The 27002-nt window shown below is 37.9% G+C and overlaps 1 protein-coding gene across 5 annotated transcripts in view; it reads right to left on the reverse strand.

Annotated features, from left to right (window-relative positions):
* The window catches only part of MICU1 (mitochondrial calcium uptake 1), a 265955-nt gene that overhangs the window by 149413 nt on the left and 89540 nt on the right, over positions 1 to 27002 (reverse strand). For 3 of the 5 annotated variants that reach the window (XM_033209904.1, XM_033209901.1, XM_033209902.1), the window contains 2 exons: positions 13275 to 13318; positions 3906 to 3917 (listed from right to left, as the gene is read on the reverse strand). In XM_033209904.1, coding sequence (XP_033065795.1) covers positions 3906 to 3917; positions 13275 to 13318 — 56 coding nt within the window. The remainder of the gene's footprint in view (positions 1 to 3905; positions 3918 to 13274; positions 13319 to 27002) is intronic. The other 2 variants (XM_033209906.1, XM_033209905.1) reach the window with 1 other exon arrangement.

The raw sequence follows: 27002 nt of genomic DNA on the forward strand, positions 1-27002 counted from the left end.
ACAGTCCTGAGACGAGCAGCAGTGTTGGTTTTAGTCACTTGGGTTATAAAAGGTTTCTCTACCCCTTAATGTAAAAACAATCTCAAGTAAAAATCTTGAAAACTAAGTCAATATAATGATTTCACCTTCTTTCACTTGGAAAAAATTTGTGTAAGAAAAAAATGTATCATAAGAACAAAACTTAAAGTTTCACTCTGAGGATCACCATTCACAACCTTGATCTAAACTGTTTTAGTAACTATCACCTCCCAGGAAACCATTTTGATGAAGGATTTTAAAATCAATTTTGAAAACAAACATTTATAAGTATCCCTTAAGGACCACTGACCATTAAAGACACTATTAAAGACCATGAAGAACTTAAGCATTATACTTCGCATATTCTGGAAGTATATGAACTGGAAGTGGCTGACCTCAGTTACAGGTGTTAGCATCTCATTTGATTTACTCTCTTTAGTAAATGCCAGGCACTGTGCTAGGTACTTTATATTTGCATTATCTCTTTAAGTCCTCACTGCATACTATTATCTGCACTTTACAGATAAGAACACTCAGGTTTAGAGAAGTTATATAAGTAGCCAAAGGTGACAATACTATTAAGTGGCAGGAGACTCCAGAGCCCATGTTATGAATCATTTTATGTTACATTGTATCAACTGCACAGGAACACACTGATATCTATATTGTTCCCAATTTCTGGAAAACGTTAATCAGGACTGAATATTTTTGAAGTACTTCACTACCATAAAATATTGACCTTGGGGCTTAGTTTGTATCTGCTAACTTAACTTGAAGTTGAAGAGGAAAGAAAGTCCAAGCGCACATTTTTTTTTAAGGTTTTCACTTACTCAAATGCATATTTCAATCATTTTGAAATGTGCATCACTTCAAGAGTGTAATGTTCTTTATAATTTTTAATTAATAAATGTTAGATTAATCTGTAATTGGTGAAGTTTTTCATTCAAGTTTAGAATTTTAAAAAATACATCATGCCAAAAACAAATATGCAAATAAAGGACTATCCTCACACATTCTCTACAACCAAAGATCATAAATAGATGTTCAGGCTAAGTTGAGAACTCGTTTTACCAGAATAGAAGGAGAAATAACTTGTTTAGTATACCTCTTATAGAACTTTAATTGTGTGACCTTAAAACATGCTAGAATGTGCTAAAATATAAGAAAAAAGAAGTTAGCCTGGAACTAAAGAAAACTGTCTGATAGCAAAGTGAATTTTGAATCTTGTTTTATGATGAAAAAGCTAAAGATGAAGGTGTAAGAAATGCAATGGTGAGTCATGTTTATGTTTTCAAACCAACAATGATAAATCAAATGGGTTCATTGATCCCAAATTCAAACACAACATAATCTAAAATAAAAATGGATTTAAAGATATTTTAATAGGAGTCTGAATATTTGAGACAACTAAGTAAACTACACCCTCCTTTGGCACACTTAATGATTATATTATTATTTATTTTCTCAACTTAAATAATCAAACACATGGGTTAGATTAACAAACTTTAGTAGCGGTGGAACTCAGAGACTGGAAAGAGACATTATGGATACTCCTCACAGCAGTCTAAGTATTTGACAGCATTAATAAACTGCATCTGAAGAACAGCACTCTATGGTACCAGGAAAACAAAATGATCCCAGACTTTCCACAGGCAATAGAAACTTAGCATGCAAAGAACAAGTCACTGCAAGGAAGCAAGCAAGAAATGCCTCTTCTACAAAGTAACTGTTCATTGACCTTTGGAAGCTTAAAGGATTCATACTAGTGCCACCAAAATGAGTGATATTCATAGAACCCAATATAGCTAAACAATTCTCCCACTACCTAAGAAAAAGTTTTATTATTCTTTAATATAAAAAGTTTATTCATAAGATAGCCTTAAGAATACAGAAAAGCTTGATTTTGAATCCCTGATCAACCAAGGACATTACCTTAAATAGTGAGAGTTTAAAGAAGACTGGTGCTCTTTTGTCACCTAATGTTGACTACTTAATGCTGCAGATTCCAGAGACTTTTAAGCACTTCCCAACTGCAGCCTCTTGAATCTATTCCTAATTAGTAAGGACACCTATCCAAGTCCAGCCATTTTAAATCTTCCAGCCGTAAGCCATACAATTATTAAAGGAGAGGAAGAGTTCTTAGCTACCCTCTAAAAACTGTCCTACCATAATTAGAGAACGGAAGTGGCTGGCCTCAATCACAGGTGTTAGTGTCTCACCTGATCTACTCGGTACTCTAAAATAGAATTCCCAGGATTAGAAACATTGATAATGGGATCATCCATGCATTACTCTGACATAATTTTTAATGTATTTGTCGGTTTGGTTCAGAATGCAGTTAAAGGCAAAGGTATTTAGGAAGATAATCTATTGTACCAATAATAGGATACTTAATTTGAGGGTTTGGTAAGGGAACTACCAAAAATACACTCCAGGCCGGGTGTGGTGGCTCATGCCTGTAATCCCAGCACTTTGGGAGGCCGAGGAGGGCGGATCATGAGGTCAGGAGATCGAGACCATCCTGGCTAACACGGTGAAACCCTGTCTCTACTAAAAAAGACAAAAAAATTAGCCGGGTGTGGTGGCGGGCGCCTGTAGTCCCAGCTACTCGGGAGAATGGCATGAAACCGGGAGGCGGAGCTTGCAGTGAGCCGAGATTGCGCCACTGCACTCCAGCCTAGGCAACAGAGCGAGACTCTGTTTCAAAAAAAAAAAAACAACACTCAATTTTTGAAACAAAGGAGTACAGAAAAAGTGTACTATACAAATAAAGGGCACCCTGTGGTCTTCGTTAGCTATATCATTAGCTATTTTAAACCAAACGATGTTTATAATTCAGCTTAATTTATATTTTTAAGACTCCCAACCACCAGAAATGTGAGAGTAACCTTTTAATGAATAAATTTTAATAATTTATAAATTACCATTAAAGAGCCCAAGCCTTCAAAGATCAATTTAAAAAGTACTTTTAGCAGTGTCCTTGAAGATCTCCTTTGCCAGCCTATAAGTACATATTCTTTTCATGGTTTTCTCCAAATATTTAGTTGCTTTTCCAAGTTAAAGTCATTGATTAGCTCAGAAAAGCAAAATAACAGTCTTTCTAGGTGTCCCATTTATCTCCCCTTAAGTTATTTTATTGCGCAAAGTGCAACCAAGCAACTGCTTATTTGTATTTATTATGTAGGAAATTCCAAAAGAAAAAAAAGAATAATTTTTAACTTGAAGTTACTGTTGTCTCATCAGTTACAGTTCAAGTAGGAACATAATATCCCAAATAAGACTTTTGTTTTTGTTTTAGAGACAGGGTCTCATTCTGTCACCCAGGCTGGAGTAGTGTCACAATCATAGCTCACTATAACCTCCAACTCCTGGGTCAAGCGATCTTCCCACATCAGCCTCCTGAGTAGCTAGGACTACTACTATTTTAAAATGTTTTCATAGAGATGAGGTCTTGCTATGTTGCTCAGGCTGGTCATGAACTCCTGGGCTCAAGCGATCCTCCTGCCCCTGCCTCTCAAAGTGCTGGGATTACAGGCATGAGCCACCAGACCTGGCTTCCAAGTAAGACCATTTAAGTGACTCAATTAATAAGTACCTCTTATACTTAATAAGAGTGATTAAAACAACGTTTCTTAACCTTTTGTGTAACATATAATGTTAAAACTTCCTTTTCAATCATGCTGGGTATTAAATTCTCAAGGACTTGTGCAGTGCTTGGATTGTTATATTAAAGATAAAGTATGTTAATTTAAAGTGACAGGAACGAAATCATTCTGAAGGGAGCAGGGCAGGGACATACGCATCATGCACTGAACTTTTGTTCCTGAAGCATTACTATGGATTTTGGAGCATTAAGTAATTTAAAGCACATGCTGCTGAATCAGTACCTGCCAGAAATCCTAATCAGAAGATGAGAAAAAGAAAAAAATTGACATTGTTTGATTATATGAACAAACCAATCAAATATACATATCACAAAACAAAATACACAAAGAAACAGTTAAAACCTGTAATAATATCACTGAACACCTGGAAGTAGCAAATGAGGAATACATAGAAATGTTTTAGATATTATCTACTAGGCACAATAAAACAAAACAACGATGTCTCATTACCGTTTCATTTATATAATTTTTTTAACTTTATGGCAAAATAGTCGCTTTGCCACTCATATTAATATAGGCAATCAAATATGGATGAGTTCAAATAATTAGTAACTATTCTAAGAAAGAGTACAGAATGGTTCCTTAGAAAAAGGTCTCCTCCGGCCGGGCGCGGTGGCTCAAGCCTGTAATCCCAGCACTTTGGGAGGCCGAGACGGGCAGATCACGAGGTCAGGAGATCGAGACCATCCTGGCTAATACGCTGAAACCCCGTCACTACTAAAAATACAAAAACTAGCCGGGCAAGGTGGCGGGCGCCTGTAGTCCCAGCTACTCGGGAGGCTGAGGCAGGAGAATGGCGTAAACCCGGGAGGCGGAGCTTGCAGTGAGCTGAGATCTGGCCACTGCACTCCAGTCCGGGCGACAGAGCGAGACTCCGCCTCAAAAAAAAAAAAAAAAAAGAAAAAGGTCTCCTCCAAAATTACGTTGCATTAAATAAAGTGATATCCACATTAGTATTAAATAAATAAATAGTCATCCTGACCATGAAATAAAATTTGACCTATATTTACCATCCTATTCTAACCACACTGAGTAGCACTGTAAAATTTCTTGACTGAAAAATATATGCTATTAATAATTTACAAGCCTACAGCTGGAACTTAAGTGACAGAGCCCAAGGGATTTTACAGCACAGGAATGAGATGAATCACTGTGAACACAGGACAACTCAGATATGTGAAATCAAACTACAGGCCTTTCTTTAGTTAATGGACTCGGTATTTAAACTGGGCTAGTTGCTCATCACAGAGATAGCACAGGAGACTTTTATAGCTAATTGAACTGGGAAGGAAAGGGCTGTGGAGAGAACAATTACACAGAGGGTATACTAGTCTGCAGCTTTTCACGCAAAGAAAGAAAGAAGATCATATATATGACAGCAGAGAACTCCTTTCATAAACTGAGTAAAGGGCTCAAAGTCATGCAAAACAGCTATAATTTATAGAGCTAGATACTTTACCTATTGTCCCAATATTACTGAGAATGTGACAGAGAGGTTAAATGGTCTCTTGCTCAAGGTTACTCATCAACTATGTGGGAAAGTCTACATTTAAATACATGACTATCTATATCCAAAGTCCACTGTCTTCATATCACTCTATTACACATAAAGAAGTTCAGCAATCCACAAGACTATGTTTTTCATACCAATTCAACACACTTTATAATATCTACTAACCATTTACACACAGCTGCCAAACAGAGTACTGAGATACTCAAAATGGAAATGCCTTGGAAAATATTTCAGATACCAAAGCCAGATTTTTTTTTTTTTAGGGTTGTGGTATGTAAAAAAGAACTAAAGTTGCTAATCTGTAAGAGGAGAGACAACTGAGGAAATGTTTTTAAAATAATTTAAAGAACTTTGGATGTGAAAAAAGGAAGATGGCAAAATCTGTAACTAAAAATAAAAATAAATTCCAGCAGGTGTGAAAGGATATGAAATATTGAATTTGTTCCTCAGTCCACTTTTGTAAATTAATTACATTCTCTTTTTTTGAGACAGAGTCTCACTCTGTTGACCAGGCTAGAGTGCAGTGGCGCAATCTTGGCTTCAAAAATAAAAAATAAAAAAGACAGCACTTCTCAAGATGCCAAGTGGTGCTCATGGTATATGAAAAAATAATGGGGCCAATAACAGTAAAATTGATATTCTGATTTTTAAATTCAGATATTAAAATGTATATATCCCATATTTTCTTTCTTTAAAATGAAGCGTTATGTGGTTTCTGAGGTTAGTATGAATTTCTAGCTGTACTTTATCAAAGTAAAAAGATTAACTTTAACTCTTACCAAAAAGAAAGTGAAACATCAAGGTTTTTTGAGCAAACAGTATTAAGGCAGTAAACTTTTAAAAAAAGGTCTGGCCGGGCGTGGTGGCTCAAGCCTGTAATCCCAGCACTTTGGGAGGCCGAGATGGGCGGATCATGAGGTCAGGAGATCGAGACCATCCTGGCTAACACGGTGAAACCCCGTCTCTACTAAAAAATACAAAAAAAATCTAGCCGGGCGAGGTGGCGGGCGCCTGTAGTCCCAGCTACTCGGGAGGCTGAGGCAGGAGAATGGCATAAACCCGGGAGGCGGAGCTTGCAGTGAGCTGAGATCCGGCCACTGCACTCCAGCCCGGGCGACAGAGCCAGACTCTGTCTCAAAAAAAAATAAAAAAATAAAAAAAATAAAAAAAGGTCATATAGACAACTGGATTAGACATTCAGAAGGTGGTATCACACAGTGTTCAAGAGAATTTGGAATCCTAGCTATATGATTTCAGGCTGGTTTCTTATCATTTCTGTACTTTCTTTTATTTTCTTTTGTTTTTTTTGTTGTTGTTGTTTTTTTGAGACAGGGTCTCCCTCTGTCGCCCAGGCTGAAGTGCAGTAGCACAATCTGCAGCCTCTACCTGCTGGGCTCAAGAGTCCCTCCACCTTATCCTCCTGAGTAACTGAAACTAGAGGCATGCGTCACCATACCTGGCTACTTTTTGTGTTTTTTGTCGAGAAGGGTGGTCTGGAACCCCTGAGCTCAAGCGGTCTCCTAAAGCACTGGGATTACAGGTGTGAGCCACTATGCCTAGCCCCTATTTTCTCAATCCATAAAATGATGATAAAAATAGACAGCTAAGATAGTGGTTGTGTGCACTAAATGAGTAATTATGTGTAAGCCTGGAACATAATAAGCACTCAGAAAGCTTCTTATTATTGGCGATAATTCCCACACGACAAATATAGTCAAGCATTTTTCATTTAGAAATTTCACTTTTCTTTTTTTTCTTTCTTGAGACAGAGTCTTTCTCTGTTGCCCGGCTGGAGTGCAGTGGTGCCAACTCAGCTTACTGCAACCTCTGCCTCCCAGGTTCAAGCGATTCTGTCTCAGCCTCACAAGTAGCTGGGATTACAGGTGTGCACTACCATGCCCAGCTCTTTTAGATTTTTAGTGAAGATAGGATTTTACCATGTTGGCCAGGCTGGTCTCAAATTCCGGACCTCAAGTGATCTGCCTGCCTCAGCCTCCCAAAGTGCTAGGATTACAGGCCTGAGTCTCCGGGACCAGCCTAGAAATTTCACTTTAAACCAAAAAAATAAACCACTGACAACCAATGAGTGAAAATGAGGTTTTAAAAAAGAGCCCAGTCATCATGCCCAAAGTAACATGTGACTTTGAAATATCTGTGAGGAACTTCTGGCTTCAAGGAAATACTTTTATTCTCTTGGCATCTGTTACAGTGTTTTTAAAGCAAGAATTTCCCTATATAAAGAAAAAGAATACAGAAATAAATGATATACCCTACTTTAAAAACGGGATTGATAGGGCAAATGAAAACACAGATAATAAGAAAGACTAATAAAATTATATTTACATATTCACATTTAGTCAAAAACCTGAATAAATATATTAATTAACCAAGAATTTCCACTTGACTGGTTTCAGGTCTCTGGAAGCCGAGAGAGAGGGAAAGAAAGATGTGGCTAATTAACAATGCAGAATTACATGTCACATTATAACCTGTTATCTAAATTTCACTCGAGTAGTTCAAATAAATGTGGATATTCATCAAACCCTGTCCCATGAGACTTTTAGTACCCTATGCTCTAATTTACATTTCCTCAATCTTCAATACATTTAACTCTTAAAAGACAGAAAATTCCTTAACAACTTACTATATATGTCAAGGAGTAAAACTACACTTGACCTTATTCTAGGAATAAAGTAAATAATTACAACTTGAATAAAGCACCAAGAAGTATTTCATTATAGGAAAAAAATGTGTTCATATTCTCTTTAGAAGAACCAACAATTTCCCCCAAAAGGAATGGTATTTTAAAGTTAATTTGTTAATATTTTCAAAAAGACCTTTCACCTAGTAAAAGAGAATGTAGTAATATCAAAGCTTTGATTTTCAACTATGACTTCCATCTGTTCCTCTACTAATCATATTATCTGTTATAAACACTATAATCAATACTTCCCTTTCTTGGTTTTGACTATACTTTCATCTCTTTAGAGATAAATGTGGATAATATTTCATTTTTTATTTGATGAAAATGTTTTGTTCCATGTAAACAAATATTCTTGTAGATAACATAAAGGAGGTGGAAATATAATACGTATCATTCTTTTCTTCCAAGTTTGAGAGATTGTCAAGGTTCTGAGGGGACTGTAGTTTCAAGTAATGGAAAAAACTCAATTCAGAGGCAGTATTTCTGAAATGTTCAGGGAGAGGTTGGGGGAAAGGGGAATCAATAGGTAGGAAAGAATAACAAACCTATTCTCTAAAAAAGAAATACATGGTGGTATGATGATAATGAACAATTAGTTTCAATAGACTATTTTATTGCTTGAAAATAGGGTATAAGCTTTATAGTTTTTAGAAGAGATAAGGGGATTGCATCAACATTGTGGAAATTGGTATTCCTTGCTTAAGAAACAATTTTATCTATACCATGTAATTTTATTCTGTGACTTTATAAGAAAACATGGTGACGTTTGATGTGAAGAAAGTTGTCTATTACATGCAATAGAAACAGGAAATACAAAATATAATTTCTATATTTGGTTTGCTGAGGGGAAAAAAGGGGTAAGAGAAAATGGGAAAATAAAAAAGGCTACAAACCACTTGAAATAAATCATGCAAATAAAAGAGAGCAACTAAATGATTACATGAAAGAAATATTTAACATTAATGTAAAATAAAGGCTCTACTTAGAAATAATTGTTTTATAGGCCAACTAGATGGTAAAATCAGAAAAGACAATAAACAAAACAAAGAAAAAAATATAGTTTTCATTAAATAAATAATCCAAAATTCATGAAATCACTGTATTGACAAATTGTTAGCAGAAACAGGGATACTAGGGGAAGGGTTTTTTTTTTTTTTTTTTCCCCACAAGAAGGATTCAACACAGGAAGGTGCATTTAGAATCTATGACATATTACATTAAAACAAAAGCCGGCCGGGCGCGGTAGCTCAAGCCTGTAATCCCAGCACTTTGGGAGGTCAAGACAGGCGGATCACGAGGTCAGGAGATCGAGACCATCGTGGCTAACACGGTGAAACCCCGTCTCTACTAAAAAAATATACAAAAAAACTAGCCGGGCGAGGTGACGGGTGCCTGTAGTCCCAGCTACTCGGGAGGCTGAGGCAGGAGAATGGCGTAAACCCGGGAGGCAGAGCTTGCAGTGAGCTGAGATCCGGCCACTGCACTCCAGCCTGGGCGACAGAGCTAGACTCCGTCTCAAAAACAACAACAACAACAAAAAAAAAACAAAAGCCGGCCAGCCATGGTGGCTCATACCTGTAATCCCAACACTTCGGGAGGGCGAGGTGGATGGATTACCTGAGGCCAGGAGTTCAAGACCAGCCTGGCCAACATGGTAAAACCCCGTCTCTACTAAAAATACAAAAAAAATTAGCCGGGCGTGGGGGTGGACGCCTGCAATCCCAGCTACTCGGAAGGCTGAGGCGGGAGAATCGCTTGAGAACCCGGGAGGCAGAGGTTGCAGTGGGCCGAGATCATGCCATTGCACTCCAGCCTGGGCAACAAGAGTGAAACTCAGTCTCTTTTCTTTTTTTTTTTCTTTTTTTTTTTTTTTTTTGAGACGGAGTCTGGCTCTGCCGCCCAGGCTGGAGTGCAGTGGCCGGCTCTCAGCTCACTGCAAGCTCCGCCTCCCGGGTTCACGCCATTCTCCTGTCTCAGCCTCCCGAGTAGCTGGGACTACAGGCGCCCGCCTCATTGCCTGGCTAGTTTTTTGTATTTTTTTAGTAGAGACGGGGTTTCACCGTATTAGCCAGGATGGTCTCGATTTCCTGACCTCGTGATCCGCCCGTCTCGGCCTCCCAAAGTGCTGGGATTACAGGCTTGAGCCACAGCGCCCGGCCTACAAAACATATTCTTAAAACCAATGGTAACCATAGCTGTTACCATTCTTTATACAAGGCCTATGATAGTAGATGCAAGTGACAATAATAATGTGTTTCATAACTTTTCTACAAGGGAAATTGCTAGTATTCTAAAAGTATTAGTATCCATTAACATAAAGTAATAATGGGCTCTGGAAAAAGATTCACCTACAAATTCAAAAGCGGCTTAATTAAATTCAGTTCTCACTGACTATCAGTTGAAATAGTAATGTCTCATTTACTTCTTACAGGGAACCTTCTAGTTAATTAAATGGATCAGGAGAAAAAGATTTTAGCAAAACAAGAATTAACTACTCAATTATTTGTCAATATCAATTGGGCCACTCTTTCCTATTTTGCATCTGGAAGTTCCATTATTCAGGTACAAATTTAAAACATCCCAGGAAAATATTTTTACATTTGTTCTTACTTTCAATGACAAAAAGCCTGAAGTTTAATTCAATTAGAAGGCAATAAAATAAGCTAGTGTTTGTTACTGGTCAAATTTTGGACTTTGTTAAATGGTGTGCTAAAAGTTAAGATAATGGGGGCTGAGACAATAGGAGTAAATAATTCTTTCTCTAAGCATTTAATAGCTAGTTTATCTTACAAATTAAAAAAAAAAAAAAACCAGAGGAAGAGGGAAAAAATTATCCATTTAAAAATCAAAGCAAGTCTAAAAAGAAATTCCTCTTAGGTGTTTAGCTTTCTAACTACATTTCTGGCCATAATGCACAAAATTACTACAATATCATTATCACACAAATTGCTTTTTTAAACAGAAAATTGTCTTAGAATTCATATATTCTAGAAGCAGCTACTTAAGAATTAAGATTTTCTGAATGAGAGAACAAAAGAGTCATGAAGGTCTGAAGAAAAATGATGGTGGCTCACACCTGTAATCCCAGCATTCTGGGAGGCTGAGGCAGGCAGATGATGAGGTCAGGAAATTGAGACCATCCTGGCCAACATGGTGAAACCCCATCTCTACTAAAAACACAAAAATTAGCTGGGCGTGGTGGTGCGTGACTGTAATCCCAGCTACTTAGGAGGCTGAGGCAGAAGAATCGCTTGAACCAGGGAGTCAGAGGTTGCAGTGAGCTGAGATGGCGCCACTGCACTCCAGCCTGGCGACATAGCGAGACTCCATCTCAAAAAAGAATAATAATAAAAAAATAAAGAAAAATGAAAAGACTGACAATTGAGAAAGTACTGACAGTTACAATTATCAGGCGAAAGACTTCATACATAACAAAAAAACATGGAAAACTTTTAAACTGATCAAACACTAAATGAATCTGGCACTCTTCATTACATAAAGTTTTTTTTTTTTCTTTTAGTCTTTTCTCTCTTTTTTTTTTTTTGAGACAGAGTCTCGCTCTGTTGCCCAGGCTGGAGCAGAATGGCACGATCTTGGCTCACTGCAACCTCTGCCTCCGGGGTTCAAGTGATTCTCCAAATAACCAAAATAAGTTATTTATTGCCGGGCACAGCGGCTCACGCCTGTAATCCCAGTACTTTGGGAGGCAGAGGCGGGTGGATCACGAGGTCAGGAGATTGGAAACCACCCTGGCTAACACAGTGAAACCCCGTCTTTACTAAAAATACAAAAAAAATTGCCAGGCATGGTGGCGGGCACCTGTAGTCCCAGCTACTCGGGAGGCTGAGGTAGGTGAATGGCATGAACCCAGGAGGTGGAGCTTGCAGTGAGCCAAGATCGCTCCACTGCACTCCAGCCTGGGCGACAGAGCGAGACTCCGTCTCAAAAAAAAAAAAATTATTTATTAAAATTAATTTGCTGTAAGTTATTACTGACTTTATGAGTCAGACCTCCACCTCCACCAAGGAATATGTGATTGACTACTGTAGTTGATTTTTTGCAAGTCATTAAACATTTATTGTTTGCCTCCTGTCGGCCAGGCCCACGCTGGACTCTGAGTGACACAAGAACAGGTAAGATAGGGACCTGACCCTCCAAAGACTCTGAAATCAGAAGTGTTGCAGTAAGTCCTCACATTGGATATGGTACTTTACTACAGATAAAGCAGAGATACCAACGATCAGAGAAAAGATGAAACTGTCCCAAAGCAGAGTTAGGATCTTGAGCCTAGGTCTCCTAACATCTAGTTCAGTGCCCTTCCTTTCTGATCATTCTTTTAGAATATGTGACTTTAAAATGATGATATTCACAGACAGAGGCATTTTAGGCACTGTGCCACCCTAATAGGAAAGGTAATTTTTAGGCAGGTAGCCTTAGCTGAGATCTCTCAAATCTTAAGGCAGCTACTCAGTATTTTCACTTGTATAAAAGAGCTCAACACTTATCTCTCCACCTTACCAGGATATGGAGTTTTATGTAATAATGCAGGAATTGGCATATTTCTGCAAACGTCATCAGTTTCTACTAACCCTGACCTCTTCCCATCTAGACCCTTTTTTGTGATCCTGCCTTTTCCAGCCACTCCATGATTTTCCTTCTGACTTCCTGTTCACTGTGCTCTGCAGAGCCATGCCTGGCTCTTTCTTCTTTCTGAAGGGCTTTCTTCCTCCTCTGTAAAATTGACCCTTTACCTTTCTTTCTGACCCTGTGTAATATTTTCTTTTTGGAGAATCTGGCCTGAAAGGAAAAAACATGTTTGACTGCTTTATGAGATAATAAAACTGAAAGTCTCATTTTCTATACCTAAAAATAATTTGTTATATTATTTATTCAGGTATAAATAACTAAAAATAAGTATAGTGCAAACTTATAGGCAAATCTGGAATAGTCTTCATAATTATTACAAAAAGCACTACAAGGACCTTTGTAATTTTCTAGTTAAGATTATTGCTAGACACTATCACAAAGTCTGAGAAAGGTCAAATCAGGGAAGCGTTTTATCAGAAATGCCAATACAATATTGGGGGGCTTATTAATCTTTATGATGACTATTGAGTTAACATTCAAAAGTCAACAAACACTGAATTAGCCCTTAATATAAATAGCAGGCAATACACAAGAGTTACCTTACATGGAAAAATATAGAACCTTCTGCCTCTTTCTGTAGAGGCACATGGAGGCACGTAACCTAAGCATGCTCTTTTGATAAGATAAACAGGTATTCAGTCATTTCTCACACATAACTATAGAGGAACTTAAAAATCTTCTCAGTAAATAATAGGATATATGTATAGAAGAGTCATAGTTTGCTCACCTTTCCATCAAAGCGTTTTATTATATATTGATCCAGACCCAAGTCTATAAAAGAAAAGGAAAAAACATTTAGCTACTGATTATAACTCAAGTGAAACATAAAATGACGGCCGGGCGCGGTGGCTCAAGTCTGTAATCCCAGCACTTTGGGAGGCCGAGACGGGCGGATCACGAGGTCAGGAGATCGAGACCATCCTGGCTAACACGGTGAAACCCCGTCTCTACTAAAAACTACAAAAAACTAGCCGGGCGAGGTGGCGGCGCCTGTAGTCCCAGCTACTCGGGAGGCTGAGGCAGGAGAATGGCGTGAACCCGGGAGGCGGAGCTTGCAGTGAGCTGAGATCCGGCCACAGCACTCCAGCCTGGGTGACAGCGCGAGACTCCGTCTCAAAAAAAAAAAAAAAAAGAAACATAAAATGACAGCTCTTGGTTTTGTTTCCAGTCATTCAATTAAAAGTACAAAACATTTATTCAAAGGCCACAGGAATGAATATTTTGCTCCACTTTCAGATTCAAAGTGTGAGTGCTAACAGATACCAACCCTTTTATTTTACATATCAGAAAAGTAAGGCTCTAAGAAGGTAAAAATGTGCAAACCTATTCAACAGTAGAGTCCAATTAGAACTCTGGACTCCTCCCAAAGTGGTCCTCTTTTCACTATATCAAGGTGCTATATTACTTTTAATTAAGGTAAGGAATATTAGTTTAATCTGAACGCATAATAATTTTTTGTATCAAGTCCAAATAAAATAATTAAATACCAAAAAAAAAAAAAAAAACCAAAACTATTGCAATACAACTAAACAGTCACAAACAGACCATCTTAATATTAAATTTTTAAATTGGCTTAAATGTTAACTATTTACTTGGGAATGCCTAGCTTTGGATTCCGTGCACTGTGAAAAATTAAGTGAATATATTCGGTGGCACTGAGGGCAGGGATAGTTTTGTCTTTGCACACAGCTTTATCCCCAGCATTTCGAACAGTGCTTGATCAATAAATATCTGCAAAAGAATGAATGAATAAGATACAGTCCTTGCCTTGAAAAGTCACAATTTAGTTAGAAAGACATATGGATATAATAATTAACATTACAAGGGAGCATACAGTCACTTCAGTAAAAGGGTGCTGTGGGAGTTTTGAGAATGGAGAAATCAGTACTCAGTTACACTTATTTTCTTGCATAATTATTCAGCTCTTTTCTTTCAGTTGCCACTAGTTCAGACCTTTACCTCACTATGCCCACATTATTACAATCATCAGATTATCATTGCTCCCAGAAAAACATTTTTGCATTTCTAATTTAAACATTTGGTTACACATTCTTCTTATCTGCAATGTGCCTCATCTTCCAGAAGCCAGCCCTAAACAAACTGACCCATTGACTATAAAAGAAACAGATAATTCATGACACAGAAAGAAATGTTAGAAACAATTTTAATTTGCAATCTGACAGATATTTAGGAGAGTGTAAGTCATAAAGGCTGATATTTATCAGAACATGCTTCTGATAAAAGAACAGAGAAAAAGAAAGAGTTCTAGACAATTAAAACTTTGATTGCCTATCTCCCCCTTTTTTATTTTATTTTATTTATTTTTTTGAAACACAGTCTTGCTCTGTCACCCAAGCTGGAGTGCAATGGCATGATCTTGGCTCACTGCAACCTCCACCTCCTAGGTTCAAGTGATTCTCCTACCTCAGCCTCCCAAGTAGCTGGGATTACAGGTGTGTGCCATGATACTGTCGGATTTTTGTATTTTTAGTAAAGATGGGGTTTCACCAGGTTGGCCAGGCTTCTAGGTCAGGTCTAGAACTCCTAACCTCAGGTGATCCACCCGCCTCGGCCTCCCAAAGTGCTGGGATTACAGGCATGAGCCACCGCATCCAGCCCTATTTTTAAATATACTCTCAAAAGATGAGGATAAGGTAACCTCCCAAACCGCTGCCAAAGGACAGCAGGATAGAAAATAGAAAATATAAGACAGAATTACAGAAAACAGAGACTCAATCCAAGAGTTTTAGTATCCAATTAGATATAGGACCTTTCTCCTTCAGAAATAGGGAGAAAATAATCCAAAAAAATACTAGCAGAAACTTTCTCAGAACTATAGGGAGACAAACTAAAAGACCTTACCTTACCAAGTGTTCTAAGCATATTGAACAAACCAGTACCCACACTTCAGTGTATGCTTGTGAAATTTGAGAATACCAAGGATAAAAAAATCCTAAAGATTTTCAGGCAAAAATCTTCCTGGTTCCTTACAAAGGCATGAGAATCAGAATAGAATCAGATATCTCACAGGTAAAACATGGTACATCAACTAGGGAGATATATGCTTACTAACTGCATCAGCATTGTCCAGTAGAAATATAGTGTGAATAACAAACGCAAATCACATGTGTAATTTAAAATTTTCTAACAACCATCTTTAAAAAGGTAGAAAGGAAGAAATCCTGTCATTTGAGGCAACATGGATAGAACTGGTTGACATTATGTTAAATGAAATAAGCCAGGAACAGAAAGTTAAACACCGCATGATCTCATTCCTATTTGGAAGCCAGAAAAAGTTGATCTCATAGAAGTAGAAAGTAGAACAGGGTATACCAGAGGCTGAGAAGGATAGGGGAAATGGGAGGGACTAGAAAAGATTTGTTAAAGGATACAAAATTACACACACCTAGATAGGAAGAATAAGTTCTAGTGTTCTATAGCATTGTAGAGTTAGACAATATATTACACAGTTTCAAATATCTAGAAGGAAGGTACTGACACAAAGAAATGATGTTTGATGGTGATATGCTAATTATCTTTATCTAATCACTATATACATTATATGTATCAAAACAGTGCTATGTACCCCATAAATATGTACAATTATTATGTCAATTTAAAAATAAGGTTAATTAATTTTTTTTCTTTTTGAGAAGGAGTCTCGCTCTGTCACCCAGGTTAGAGCACTGTGGCATGATCGCGGTTCACTGCAACCTCCACCTCCTGGGTTCAAGCGATTCTCCTGCCTTCGCCTCCCGAGTAGCTGGGACTACAGGCACGTGCCACCATGCCCAGCTAATTTTTTTGCGTGTGTGTATTTTTAGTAGAGACAGGGTTTCACCGTGTTAGCCAGGATGGTCTTGATGTCCTGACCTCATGATCTGCCCGCCTCAGCCTCCCAAAGTGCTGGGATAACAGGCATGAGCCACTGTGCCCGGCCAAAAATAATGTTAAATTTTTAAAAAGATAAAAAGAAACAAGTGAAATTAATAATTAATTTCAATACTTTATTTAACTGAATATATCCAAATGGTATCATTTTAAGTAGTAATCAAAATATTAACGAGATGTTTTACGTTTTTTAATACTACATTTTCAAAATCAGGGGTGTATCTTGTAATTATAATACATCTCAACTCAGACTTGCCCCATTTCAAATGCTCGGTAGCCAAATATGGCTACTGGCTACTGTATTAGATAGCACAGATTTTAGGTTATCAGGGCAATACCCAGAATAACTCAAAATGAAACTTAACATTTTAAAGGTGGTTACTTCTGTGACATGAACTGTGGAGATGGGGAAGATGGAACAGATTTATGTTTTGTATTTTATGCTCTTTATTACATTTAAAAAAAAGGTGAGGGGGAAGGGGCATGGGAGGACAGCCTGGCACTCACTGAGAATTATTGTCATTTTATAAGCAAATACTGACATGAAGTAGGCCAAAAGTTTCATGATTTCAAGTTGAAAGAAATGATTATTTCACCTTGTTATGTTTTGATTTATTTACCTGCCAAATGAAGGAGATGGTTGGATTAGATCAGTTCTTAAAATGGTTGGAAGTGGAGTGTGGAGAATGTGGATGGATGAAGTAATTCAAGTTGTTGTCTCTAACTACTCCTCTAGAAAATCTAATAGGCCCAATTATTGGGGGCGGGGAGAGCACGGAGAATGAAAGGTGAAAAAATAGCGTGTGTAGTTTAAAAATAATACTTAGGTGACTTCCATATGACAGGATTTCCCTTTCAGTTTGCTACCCAAACCTTTTGGTCCCAGCTTAGAAACACCAGACTATAGCTATGTTGTTTTCACTGAGGCGTTTCCTATGGTTTTTAAACTTTAACTTTCAGTCATTTAATTTAATGCTCACAGTGTGATATAAACACTACCTTTGCCTTTTTATTGATATATAGCCAAGGCTCCGAAGGTTAAAGGGCTGTTTTTTTTATTTTAACTCTAATAATCTTCTAATTATGGCAGTTGCCTCTTTTCTTGAGTCCACACCCAAATAATATAAATGTGTGTAAAAGTAAAGTATGTGTAAATGTATACACATACTGTTAAGAATAGTCTCAGTTTAAGCCTCAGAGTGAGCATTTAAAAGACTTGTTTTAAAGACAATGGCAACTGACTTTGTCAAACTCATTTTGTCAAAAGACACAAGGGCAACTTGAATCAAATATGTCATTTCAAGATCTATAAATTAGAATTTAGGTAAATGGAAACTGAATAATTTTAGTTAAGAAGTCCCAGCAATCTCTCAAAATTTAGAGATTCTTTTTTTGTTAACACTAATTTTTTTTCAATATCTTTTGTAGTACAAGTCGGTTACACTGATGAATTCTATGGTGGTGAATTCTGAGATTTTAGCACACCCATTATCCGAGCAGTGTACACTGTACCCAATATGTACTCTTTAATCCCTCATCGCGCTCCAACCCTAACTCCAAGTCCCCAAAGTCCATTATCTCACTCTGTGTGTCTTTACAACCTCATAGCTTGGCTCCCACTTATAAGTGACAACATATGATATTTGGTTTTCAACAACTGAGTTAACTTCACTTAGAATTATGGCTTTTAGGGGCTGGGCGCGGTGGCTCACGCCTGTAATCCCAGCACTTTGGGAGGCCAAGGCAGGTGGATCACGAGGTCAGGAGATTGAGACCACGGTGAAACTCCGTCTCTACTAAAAAAATACAAAAAAATTAGCCGGGCGTGGTGGCAGGCGCCTGTAGTCCCGGCTACTCGGGAGGCTGAGGCAGGAGAATGGCGTGAACCCGGGAGGCGGAGCTTGCAGTGAGCTGAGATCACGCCACTGCACTCCAGACTGGGTGGCAGAATGAGACTCCATCTCAAAAAAAAAAAAAAAGAATTATGGCCTTGAGCTCCATCCAAGTTGCTGCACAAGATATTATTTTGTTCCTTTTGATGGCTGACTAGTATTCCATGGTGTATATATACCACATTTTCTTTATTCACTCATTGGTCAATGGGCACTTATGTTGGTTCTATATCATTGTGGTTTGTTTGTTTGTTTGAGACAGAGTCTTGCTCTGTTGCCCAGGCTGGAGTGTAGTGGTGCAACTTTGGCTCAATGCAACCTCTGCCTCCTGGCCTCAAGCGATACTCCTGCCTCTGCCTCCTTAGTATCTGGGATTACAGGTGTGTGCCATCATGCCTGGCTAATTTTTGTATTTTTAGGAAAGACGGGGTTCCACCATGTTGGCCAGGCTGGTCTGTAATTAATGACCTCAAGTGATCCACCTGCCTCGGCCTCCCAAAGTGTGGAATTACAGGCATGAGTCACCATGCCCGGCCCATATATTTGCAATTGTGAATTGTGCTGCTATAAACATGCATGTGCGTGAGTCTTTTTCATATAATGACTTCTTTTTATTTGGGCAGATACCCAGTAGTGAGACTGCTGGATCAAATGGTAGATCTGCTACTTTTAGTTTTTTGTTTTTTTTTTGAGACAGAGTCTCACTCTGTTGCCCAGGCTAGAGTGCAGTGGCACAATCTTGGCTCACTGCAACCACCATCTCCTGGGTTCAAGTGATTCTCCTGCTTCAGCCCTGAGTAGCTGGACTACAGGCATGTGCCACCATGACCAGCTAATTTTTGTATTTTTAGTAAAGAAGGAGTTTCACTATGCTGGCCAGGCTGGTCTCGAACTCCTGACTTCATGACCTGCCCACCTCAGCCTCCCAAAATGCTAGGATTACAGGTGTGAACCACTGTACCCAGCCTACTTTAATTCTTTAAGGAATATCCATACTGATTTCCGTAGAGGTTGTACCAATTTACATTCCCACCAGCAGTATAAAAGCGTTCCCTTTTCACCACATCCACGCCAGTATCTATTGCTTTTTGACTTTTAATTACTGGCAGGAGTAATGTGGTATCTTTTTGTGATTTTAATTTGCATTTCTCTGATGATTAGTGATGCTGAGCATTTTTTCATAATTTTGTTGGCCATTTGTATATCTTCTTTTGGGAAATGTCTATTCATATCCTTTTCTACCTTTTGATGGGATTATTTGCTTTTTTCTTGCTGGTTTATTTGAGTTCCTTACAGATTCTCAATACTAGTCCTTTGTCAGATGCATAGTTTGCAAATATTTTCTCCCATTCTATGGGCTGTCTGTTTACTCCGATTATTTCTTTTACTGTGCAGAAGCTCTTTAGTTTAATTAGGTCCCATTTCTTTATTTTTGTTGCATTTGCTTTTGGAGTCTCAGTCATGAATTCTTTGCCTAGGCCAATGTCCAGAAGAGTTTTTCCAAGGTTATCCTATAGAATTTTGATGATCTCACATCTTATATTTAAGTCTTTGATTCATCTTGAGTTGATTTTTGTATGAGAGATGGAAGATCCAGTTTCATTATTCTACATGTGTTTAGCACTAAAATTTATCCTAAAAATGTATTAAAATGTTTATATTTTTCAGCAATGCAAGGTAATATAAGCTAGCAAAAGAAAGTATAGTTTCAGCGTATCAGATATGAGACATTAAAGCTACTTGGTTTTATCATCTGTGTTAATAATCATTGTAATGAGTTATTTATTGAGCATTTTTGTAGGCCTTGTAATAGGTGCTTTATGCATCTTCATTATAGTTAAAAAAAAAGAAACAAAAAAAGTCAGGGCAAGGGGCATGGCATGAGAGGACAGCCTGGAACTTACTGAGAATTCTTGTCACTTTATAAGCAAATACTGACATGAAGCAGGCCATGAAGAAGTAGGTACATAATATATATGTTAATTTTCATAACCATACAAGTTAGTTGCTATTATCTGTTTTACAAATGAGAAAATTAGATTTAGAGACGTTAAAAAATTTGCCTAAGATCATATATCTGTATTTCCAATTTCTCATAATCATCTCCATATAATCTTGTCTGCTTCTTCTTAAACTCCTTTGATGATTATTCTGCCTATCCCTTAAATATTTACACTTCTTAGAATTTCATTCTTGGATCCCATCTCTCCTCACTTATGCTGTTTGCCTCAGCAATTTCATTTAAAAAACCTTTTAATATATTTTTTTTTTTTTTTTGAGGCGGAGTCTCGCTCTGTCGCCCGGACTGGAGTGCAGTGGCCAGATCTCAGCTCACTGCAAGCTCCGCCTCCCGGATTTACGCCATTCTCCTGCCTCAGCCTCCCGAGTAGCTGGGACTACAGGCGCCCGCCACCTCGCCCGGCTAGTTTTTGTATTTTTAGTAGAGACGGGGTTTCACTGTGTTAGCCAGGATGGTCTCGATCTCCTGACCTCGTGATCCGCCCGTCTCGGCCTCCCAAAGTGCTGGGATTACAGGCTTGAGCCACCGCGCCTGGCCCCTTTTAATATTTTTTTAAAAGATAATTAAAAATCTTTGAAGTAGCCAGTTTAAACTGCTGAAAGAAAAGAATTTCAGCCCAGAATTATTTATCTAAGTGAAAATAGCTTTCATGAATGAAGACAAAATAAAAAATTCTAACATGAAGGAAAACAAGAGAATTTGTAACCCAGAGACCTGCTTCAAAAGACATTTTATTCTTCAGGGGGGAAAGAAAATGATACCAAAGGAACTTAAAAAAATTTAAAAAGAGCAACAGACATAGTTACTATCTGGACATATATAATATTTTCTCCTTGCAAGTTCTTTATGTATGATAGTTACTAAAAAAAACAAGACAATGTCTAATAGAATTTTTTATGTATATAGATATAACACGTAGGACATGACAACATAAAGTTAGGAGAGACCTACATGGTGAAAAGATATCTATCTATATTTCACTGAAAGTGGTAAAATATAAATTCTTAATAGACTGTAAAAAGTTAAGTATGTATATTACAATACCTATAGACACAAGTAGAATAAAGATATACAAAGAAATATTAACCCAAAAGATTAATTCAAACTATACTAAAAAATTTTCAATAATCCAAAAACAAGGCAGGCAAGTGGATAAAAAGAACATTAAAAGATGGAGAAATAAGAAAAAAACAAATAAAATGGTGGGCCTAAATCCAAGCATATCAATAAATGTAGTAATTAAAAGATAGAGGCTATCATACTGTATAAAAAACAAGATCTAGCTACATGCTGTCCACAAGAACCCTATTTTATTTTTTATTATTTGAATTTATCCTCAAGTTCTAAGGAACTCCATTTAAAATATAATGATGTAAGAAGGTTAAAAGTAACAGGATAGAAAAAGAGTCATAAAAAAGTAATCAGAAGAAAACTGGAGTGGCTATATAAATATCAGGCTATGCAGACTTCAGAGCAAAAAAAAAAAAATCACATGGATAAAGAGAATCAATTATGTAATGATAAGAGGGTCAATTCACCAAACAATATTAATAATCCTAAAAATGTGTGTACCTAATAAGAGAGTTTCAAAATATGTGAAGCAAAAACTAGAGCCAAGCACAGGGTCATGTGCTTGTAGTCCCAGCTACTTGGGAGGCTGAGACTAGGAGGATCACTTGAGGCCAGGAGCCAGGAGTTTGAGTGGGCAGTATACTATGATCATGTCTATTTACAGCCACTGCACTCCAGCCAAGCAACATAGTGAGGCCCCCCGATCTCTAAAATGAACAAACAAACAAAAAACCAAACTGATAGAACTGAAAGTATGAACAGACAAATCCAAAACTAAAATCAGAAATCAACACCCTTCTCTCAATAATTGATAGAGAAAGTAGACTGAAAATCAGGATATGGAAAACAGACAGCAGATTAGTGGTTGCCTGGGACTTTGAGGGCAGGAAAAAGAGGTAAAGAAATACTACAAATGGGAATGAAGAAACTCATGAGGTGATAAACGTGTCATTATATTAATTGTGTTGATGCTTTCACTAGAATATACATATGACTAGTATGTCAAAACTCATCAAACACATAAATATGTACTATTTATTTTGTTAACTATATCTTAATAAAGCAGTTAAAAATAACAGTACAAACTATCAAAGAGATGACTGAAACATTTGAAAATATCAATATTGACAACTTCTGTGCTTTAAAAATCACCACAAACAGGCCGGGCACAGTGGCTCATGCCTGTAATCCCAGCACTTTGGGAGGCCGAGACGGGCAGATCACAAGGTCAGGAGATCGAGACCATCCTGGCTAACACGGTGAAACCCCATCTCTACCAAAAATACAAAAAATTAGCTGGGCGTGGTGGCGGGAGCCTGTAGTCCCAGCTATTTGGGAGGCTGAGGCAGGAGAATGGCGTGAACCCGGGAGGCGGAGCTTGCAGTGAGCCGAGATCGTGCCACCACACTCCAGCCTGGGCGACTGAGCAAGACTCCATCTCAAAAAAAGAAAAAAAAAGAAAAAAAAAATCACTACGAACAAAATAAAAAGGCCCCAGACTAGGAGAAGAGATCTGCAATGTATGTAACAGATTTCAATGAGAATATATAAACTATTTTTACTAAAAAAGAAAATCAAATGGAAAAATGAGCAGAGACTCTAAACAGGGAATTCATAGAAAAGGCAATGTAAGTAATCAATAATATGCAGAGATGATAAGTCTCACTTGTCATTAGTGAAATGCAAAATAAAACCAGAAAACTATTTAAAACACTTTGATGTGTAGAGTTTTTGTGTGCCTGTGATCAAAGTTAAGCTGTTATCAGCTTGAAATAATCTGTCATAATTATGTTTTTTGTAAGCCTCACGGTAGCCACAAAGAAAAATCCTGTAATAGACACACTAAAAATAAAAGGCAAGGAATTAAAATACACTACCAGAGAAAATAACCACAAAGGAAGACAAAGAAGACAGCAACAAAGGAAAAAAAGGAAGAGAGCGGTTACAAAACAACCAGAAGATGAGTAACAAAATGGCTGTAATAAAGTCCTTACATATCAAAAATAACAGAGACTATAAATGGTCTAAATTCTCCAACTAAAAAACAGAATGGCTGAACAAATTTTTTAAAAGACCCAACTATATGATGCCTATAAGAGACTCATTTCACCAGTAAGGACACAAACAGAGTGAAAGTAAGTAAAGGGAAAAAGATATTTGGAAATAGAAACCAAAAGAGAGCAGGAGTACCTATACCTAGATAAAATACAGTATAAGTCAAAAACTGTAAAAAGAGACAAGGAAGGTATTATTTAGTAATAAAGGAGTCAATTCATTAAGAAGATATGACAATTGTAAATATAGATGAACCCAATTTCAGTGTACCTAAATATAAAGCAAATGTTAATAGATCTAGAAAGAGAGAGAGATCACAATACAATAATAGCAGGGGGCTTCCACATCCCGCTCACAGTAATGGGCAGATCATCCAGAAAGAAAATCAATAAAGAAACATCAGATTTAAACTGTACTCTGGACAAAATGCACTTAAGAGAGATACACAGAACATTTCATCCAACTGCTACAGAATACACATTCTTCTCACCTGTACATGAACACTTCTTCAGGACAGATCATATGTTAGGCCACAAAACAAGTCTTAACAAATTTAAGAAGACTGAAACTGTATCAAGTATCTTTTCTGACCACAAAGATATAAAACCAGAAATAAGTAACAGGAGGAACCTTGGACACTTTACAAAGATGTGGAAATCAAACAATATGCTCCTGAATAATGGGTCAATGAAGAAATTAAAAGGAAAATTTAAAAAATTTCTTGAGACAAACAAAAATGGAAACACAACATGTTTTTGCTATGGAATATACCAAAAACAATTCTAAGAGGGAAGTTGATAACAATAAACACTACACTGAAAAAGAAGAAAGCCCTGAAATAAATAACCTAATATTGCACCTTAGGGAGCTAGAAAAACAAGAACAAACTCAACCAAATATTAGTAGGCAGAAGGAAATAATAAAGATCAAAGTAGAAATAAAGAAAATAGAGAGTAGAAAAAGCACAAAGAGACAATACTTTACTGTCATAAGTTTGTTAAAATTTAAATCTGATAATACCAAGTGTTGGCAGGAATGCAGAGGAAGAAACTCATATATTCTTGGAGAGAAGGTAAATTATTGTATCTACTCTGGAAATCAACTTGGCAATGTCTAGTAAATGTGAAGAGGAATGAGGAATGTATTCTATGGGCCAGCAAGTCCAGTTCCAGGTATATGCTGAAAATAACTTCTTGGCCAGGTGTGGTGGCTCACGCCTGTAATCCCAGCACTTTAAGATTCACCTAATCCCATTCACTTTAGGTGAATCACCTGAGGTCAGGAGTTCAAGACCAACCTGACCAACAGGGTGAAACCTAGGCAACAGAGCAAGACCCTTTTTCTACTAAAAATACAAAATTAGTCAGGCATGGTAGTGCATGCCTATAATCCCAGCTACTTGGGAAGCTGAGACAGGAGAATCACTTGAATCCAGGAGATGGAGGTTGCAGTGAGCCAAGATTGTGCCATTGCACTCTAGCCTGGGTAACCAGAGTGAAACTCCATCTCAAAATAAAATAAAATATAATAAAAAAGAAAGAAAATAACTTATTGCAAATATGCACCAGGGCACATATAGGAGAACATTCACTGCAGTATGGTTTGAAATGATTTAAAAAATTGGCATGGAGCCAGATGTGGTATCTCACACTTTTTTTTTTTTTTTTTTGAGACGGACTCTGTCTCTGTCGCCCAGGCTGGAGTGCAGTGACACCATCTCAGCTCACTGCAAGCTCCGCCTCCTGGGTTCAAGCCAATCTCCTGCCTCAGCCTCCGAGTAGCTGGGACTACAGGCATGTACCACCACGCCCGGCTAATTTTTTGTATTGTTAGTAGAGACGGGGTTTCACCATGTTAGCCAGGATGGTCTCGATCTCCTGACCTCGTGATCCGCCTGCCTCAGCCTCCCAAAGTGGTATCTCACACTTATAATCCCAGCACTTTGGAAGTCTGAGCTGGGAAAATCACTTGAGGCCAAGAGTTTGAGAGCAGCCTGGGCAACACAGTGAGACACTTGTCTCTGCAAAAAATTTTTTAATTAGCTGGGTGTGATGGTACACACCTGTAGTCCTAGCTACTCAGGAAGCGAAAGTAGGGGATAACTTGAGCCCAGAAGTTCAAGGTTACATAACCTATGAATGTGCCACTGCATTCCAGCCTGGGCAACAGAGCAAGACCCTGTTTCTAAAACAAAACAACACAAAAAACTGGCATGGTAGATTAGACTACTGATCTCAAATATTTACTTCCTTCCCCCTTGACCTCTATGGAAAAGTCCTTGACTTTGGGCTTTGTTATGTAAGTTGTTTTAGCCAATGGGATATTAGCAGATGGGACATAAGCATCCTTAAAATGGACTTCTGAGGTTGGCTTTCTTTCTTAGATCTTGGCCATCTATAAGAAAAATATATCCTGGATGGGCCAGTGATCTAAAAAGTGATAAACACACAAAGCAGGCTGACAAATCTGCTGACAAACTTTCAGAGCTACCCTAGCTTAATTAGACAACCTCTAGCCTATCTACAGAGCTCAACAGAGAGCAGCAGAGTGCACCTCATGGGATCTGCAGATGAAAGCGCCTTTGCCAAGATTATGACAGCAAGAGAAGTCTAGCATGGCTGACTCCACCTTGCTTCTAGCCTTATAGGCTAGCTGTCCTTACTCACTCCTGGGCAAAAGCCTGGGAATCCGAGGAATTTAGACTATAGTTTAACTTGAAAACAAGAATGGTAATAGTCCCTCCCTAAAACTCCTTGCTCAGGGACCAAAGCAATATTTGTAAAACTAGTAAAAGGCCACAAGATTAGGATTATGATAGAGGTCTGAATTCCATTAAAATGTAGGCATAGTTTGTCTAACCCCTTACAACTCAGGTGTCATGTGCCCAGAGGTCACAAGACTTGTGACTTCCCCAACTGCTTCTATAAATAGCATCACTATTGTAGAATCTAAGATTCATCTTTTGATATATTTTTCAGACTTTTGCATTCTGGCAACTGAATAACCCCACCCAGACCCATGACTCATGACCGAACCCGTCCTGTGGCCCAAACATAGAGGCAGCCTCAGTGCATGAGGACTGTTTTCCACACCCCCGTGATTTCATCCTTAATCAATCTGCAGCACCTATTCCCCAGCCTCCTGCCCACCAAACTATCCATAAAAACCCTGGCCTCTGAGTCCTTAGGGAGGCTGACTTCATGAATAATAAACTCCTGTCCTTCTACTTGGCTGGCCTTCCATTAATTAAACTCTCTTTACTGCAATACTGCCGTCTCAGTGAATCAGCTCTATCTGTGCAGTGGGCAACAAGAACTTGTCAGGCAATTACACAGAGTCATGAGCCAAATAAATGCTAGGTATGCCACTGACATTTTCTGGTTGTTACATAGCAATAACTAACTAATAAATCATATACTGGCATATTTGTATAAATTTATACAAATAATATCCACAACTTATAGCAGTGAAAATAAAAAACAGCTACGTGTTCTTTACATAAAAGTAAGGGAAACTTATAAAACGT

This window comes from Trachypithecus francoisi, unplaced genomic scaffold (assembly GCF_009764315.1).
Source record: "Trachypithecus francoisi isolate TF-2019V2 unplaced genomic scaffold, Tfra_2.0 Lachesis_group9, whole genome shotgun sequence".
Taxonomy (NCBI): domain Eukaryota; kingdom Metazoa; phylum Chordata; class Mammalia; order Primates; family Cercopithecidae; genus Trachypithecus; species Trachypithecus francoisi.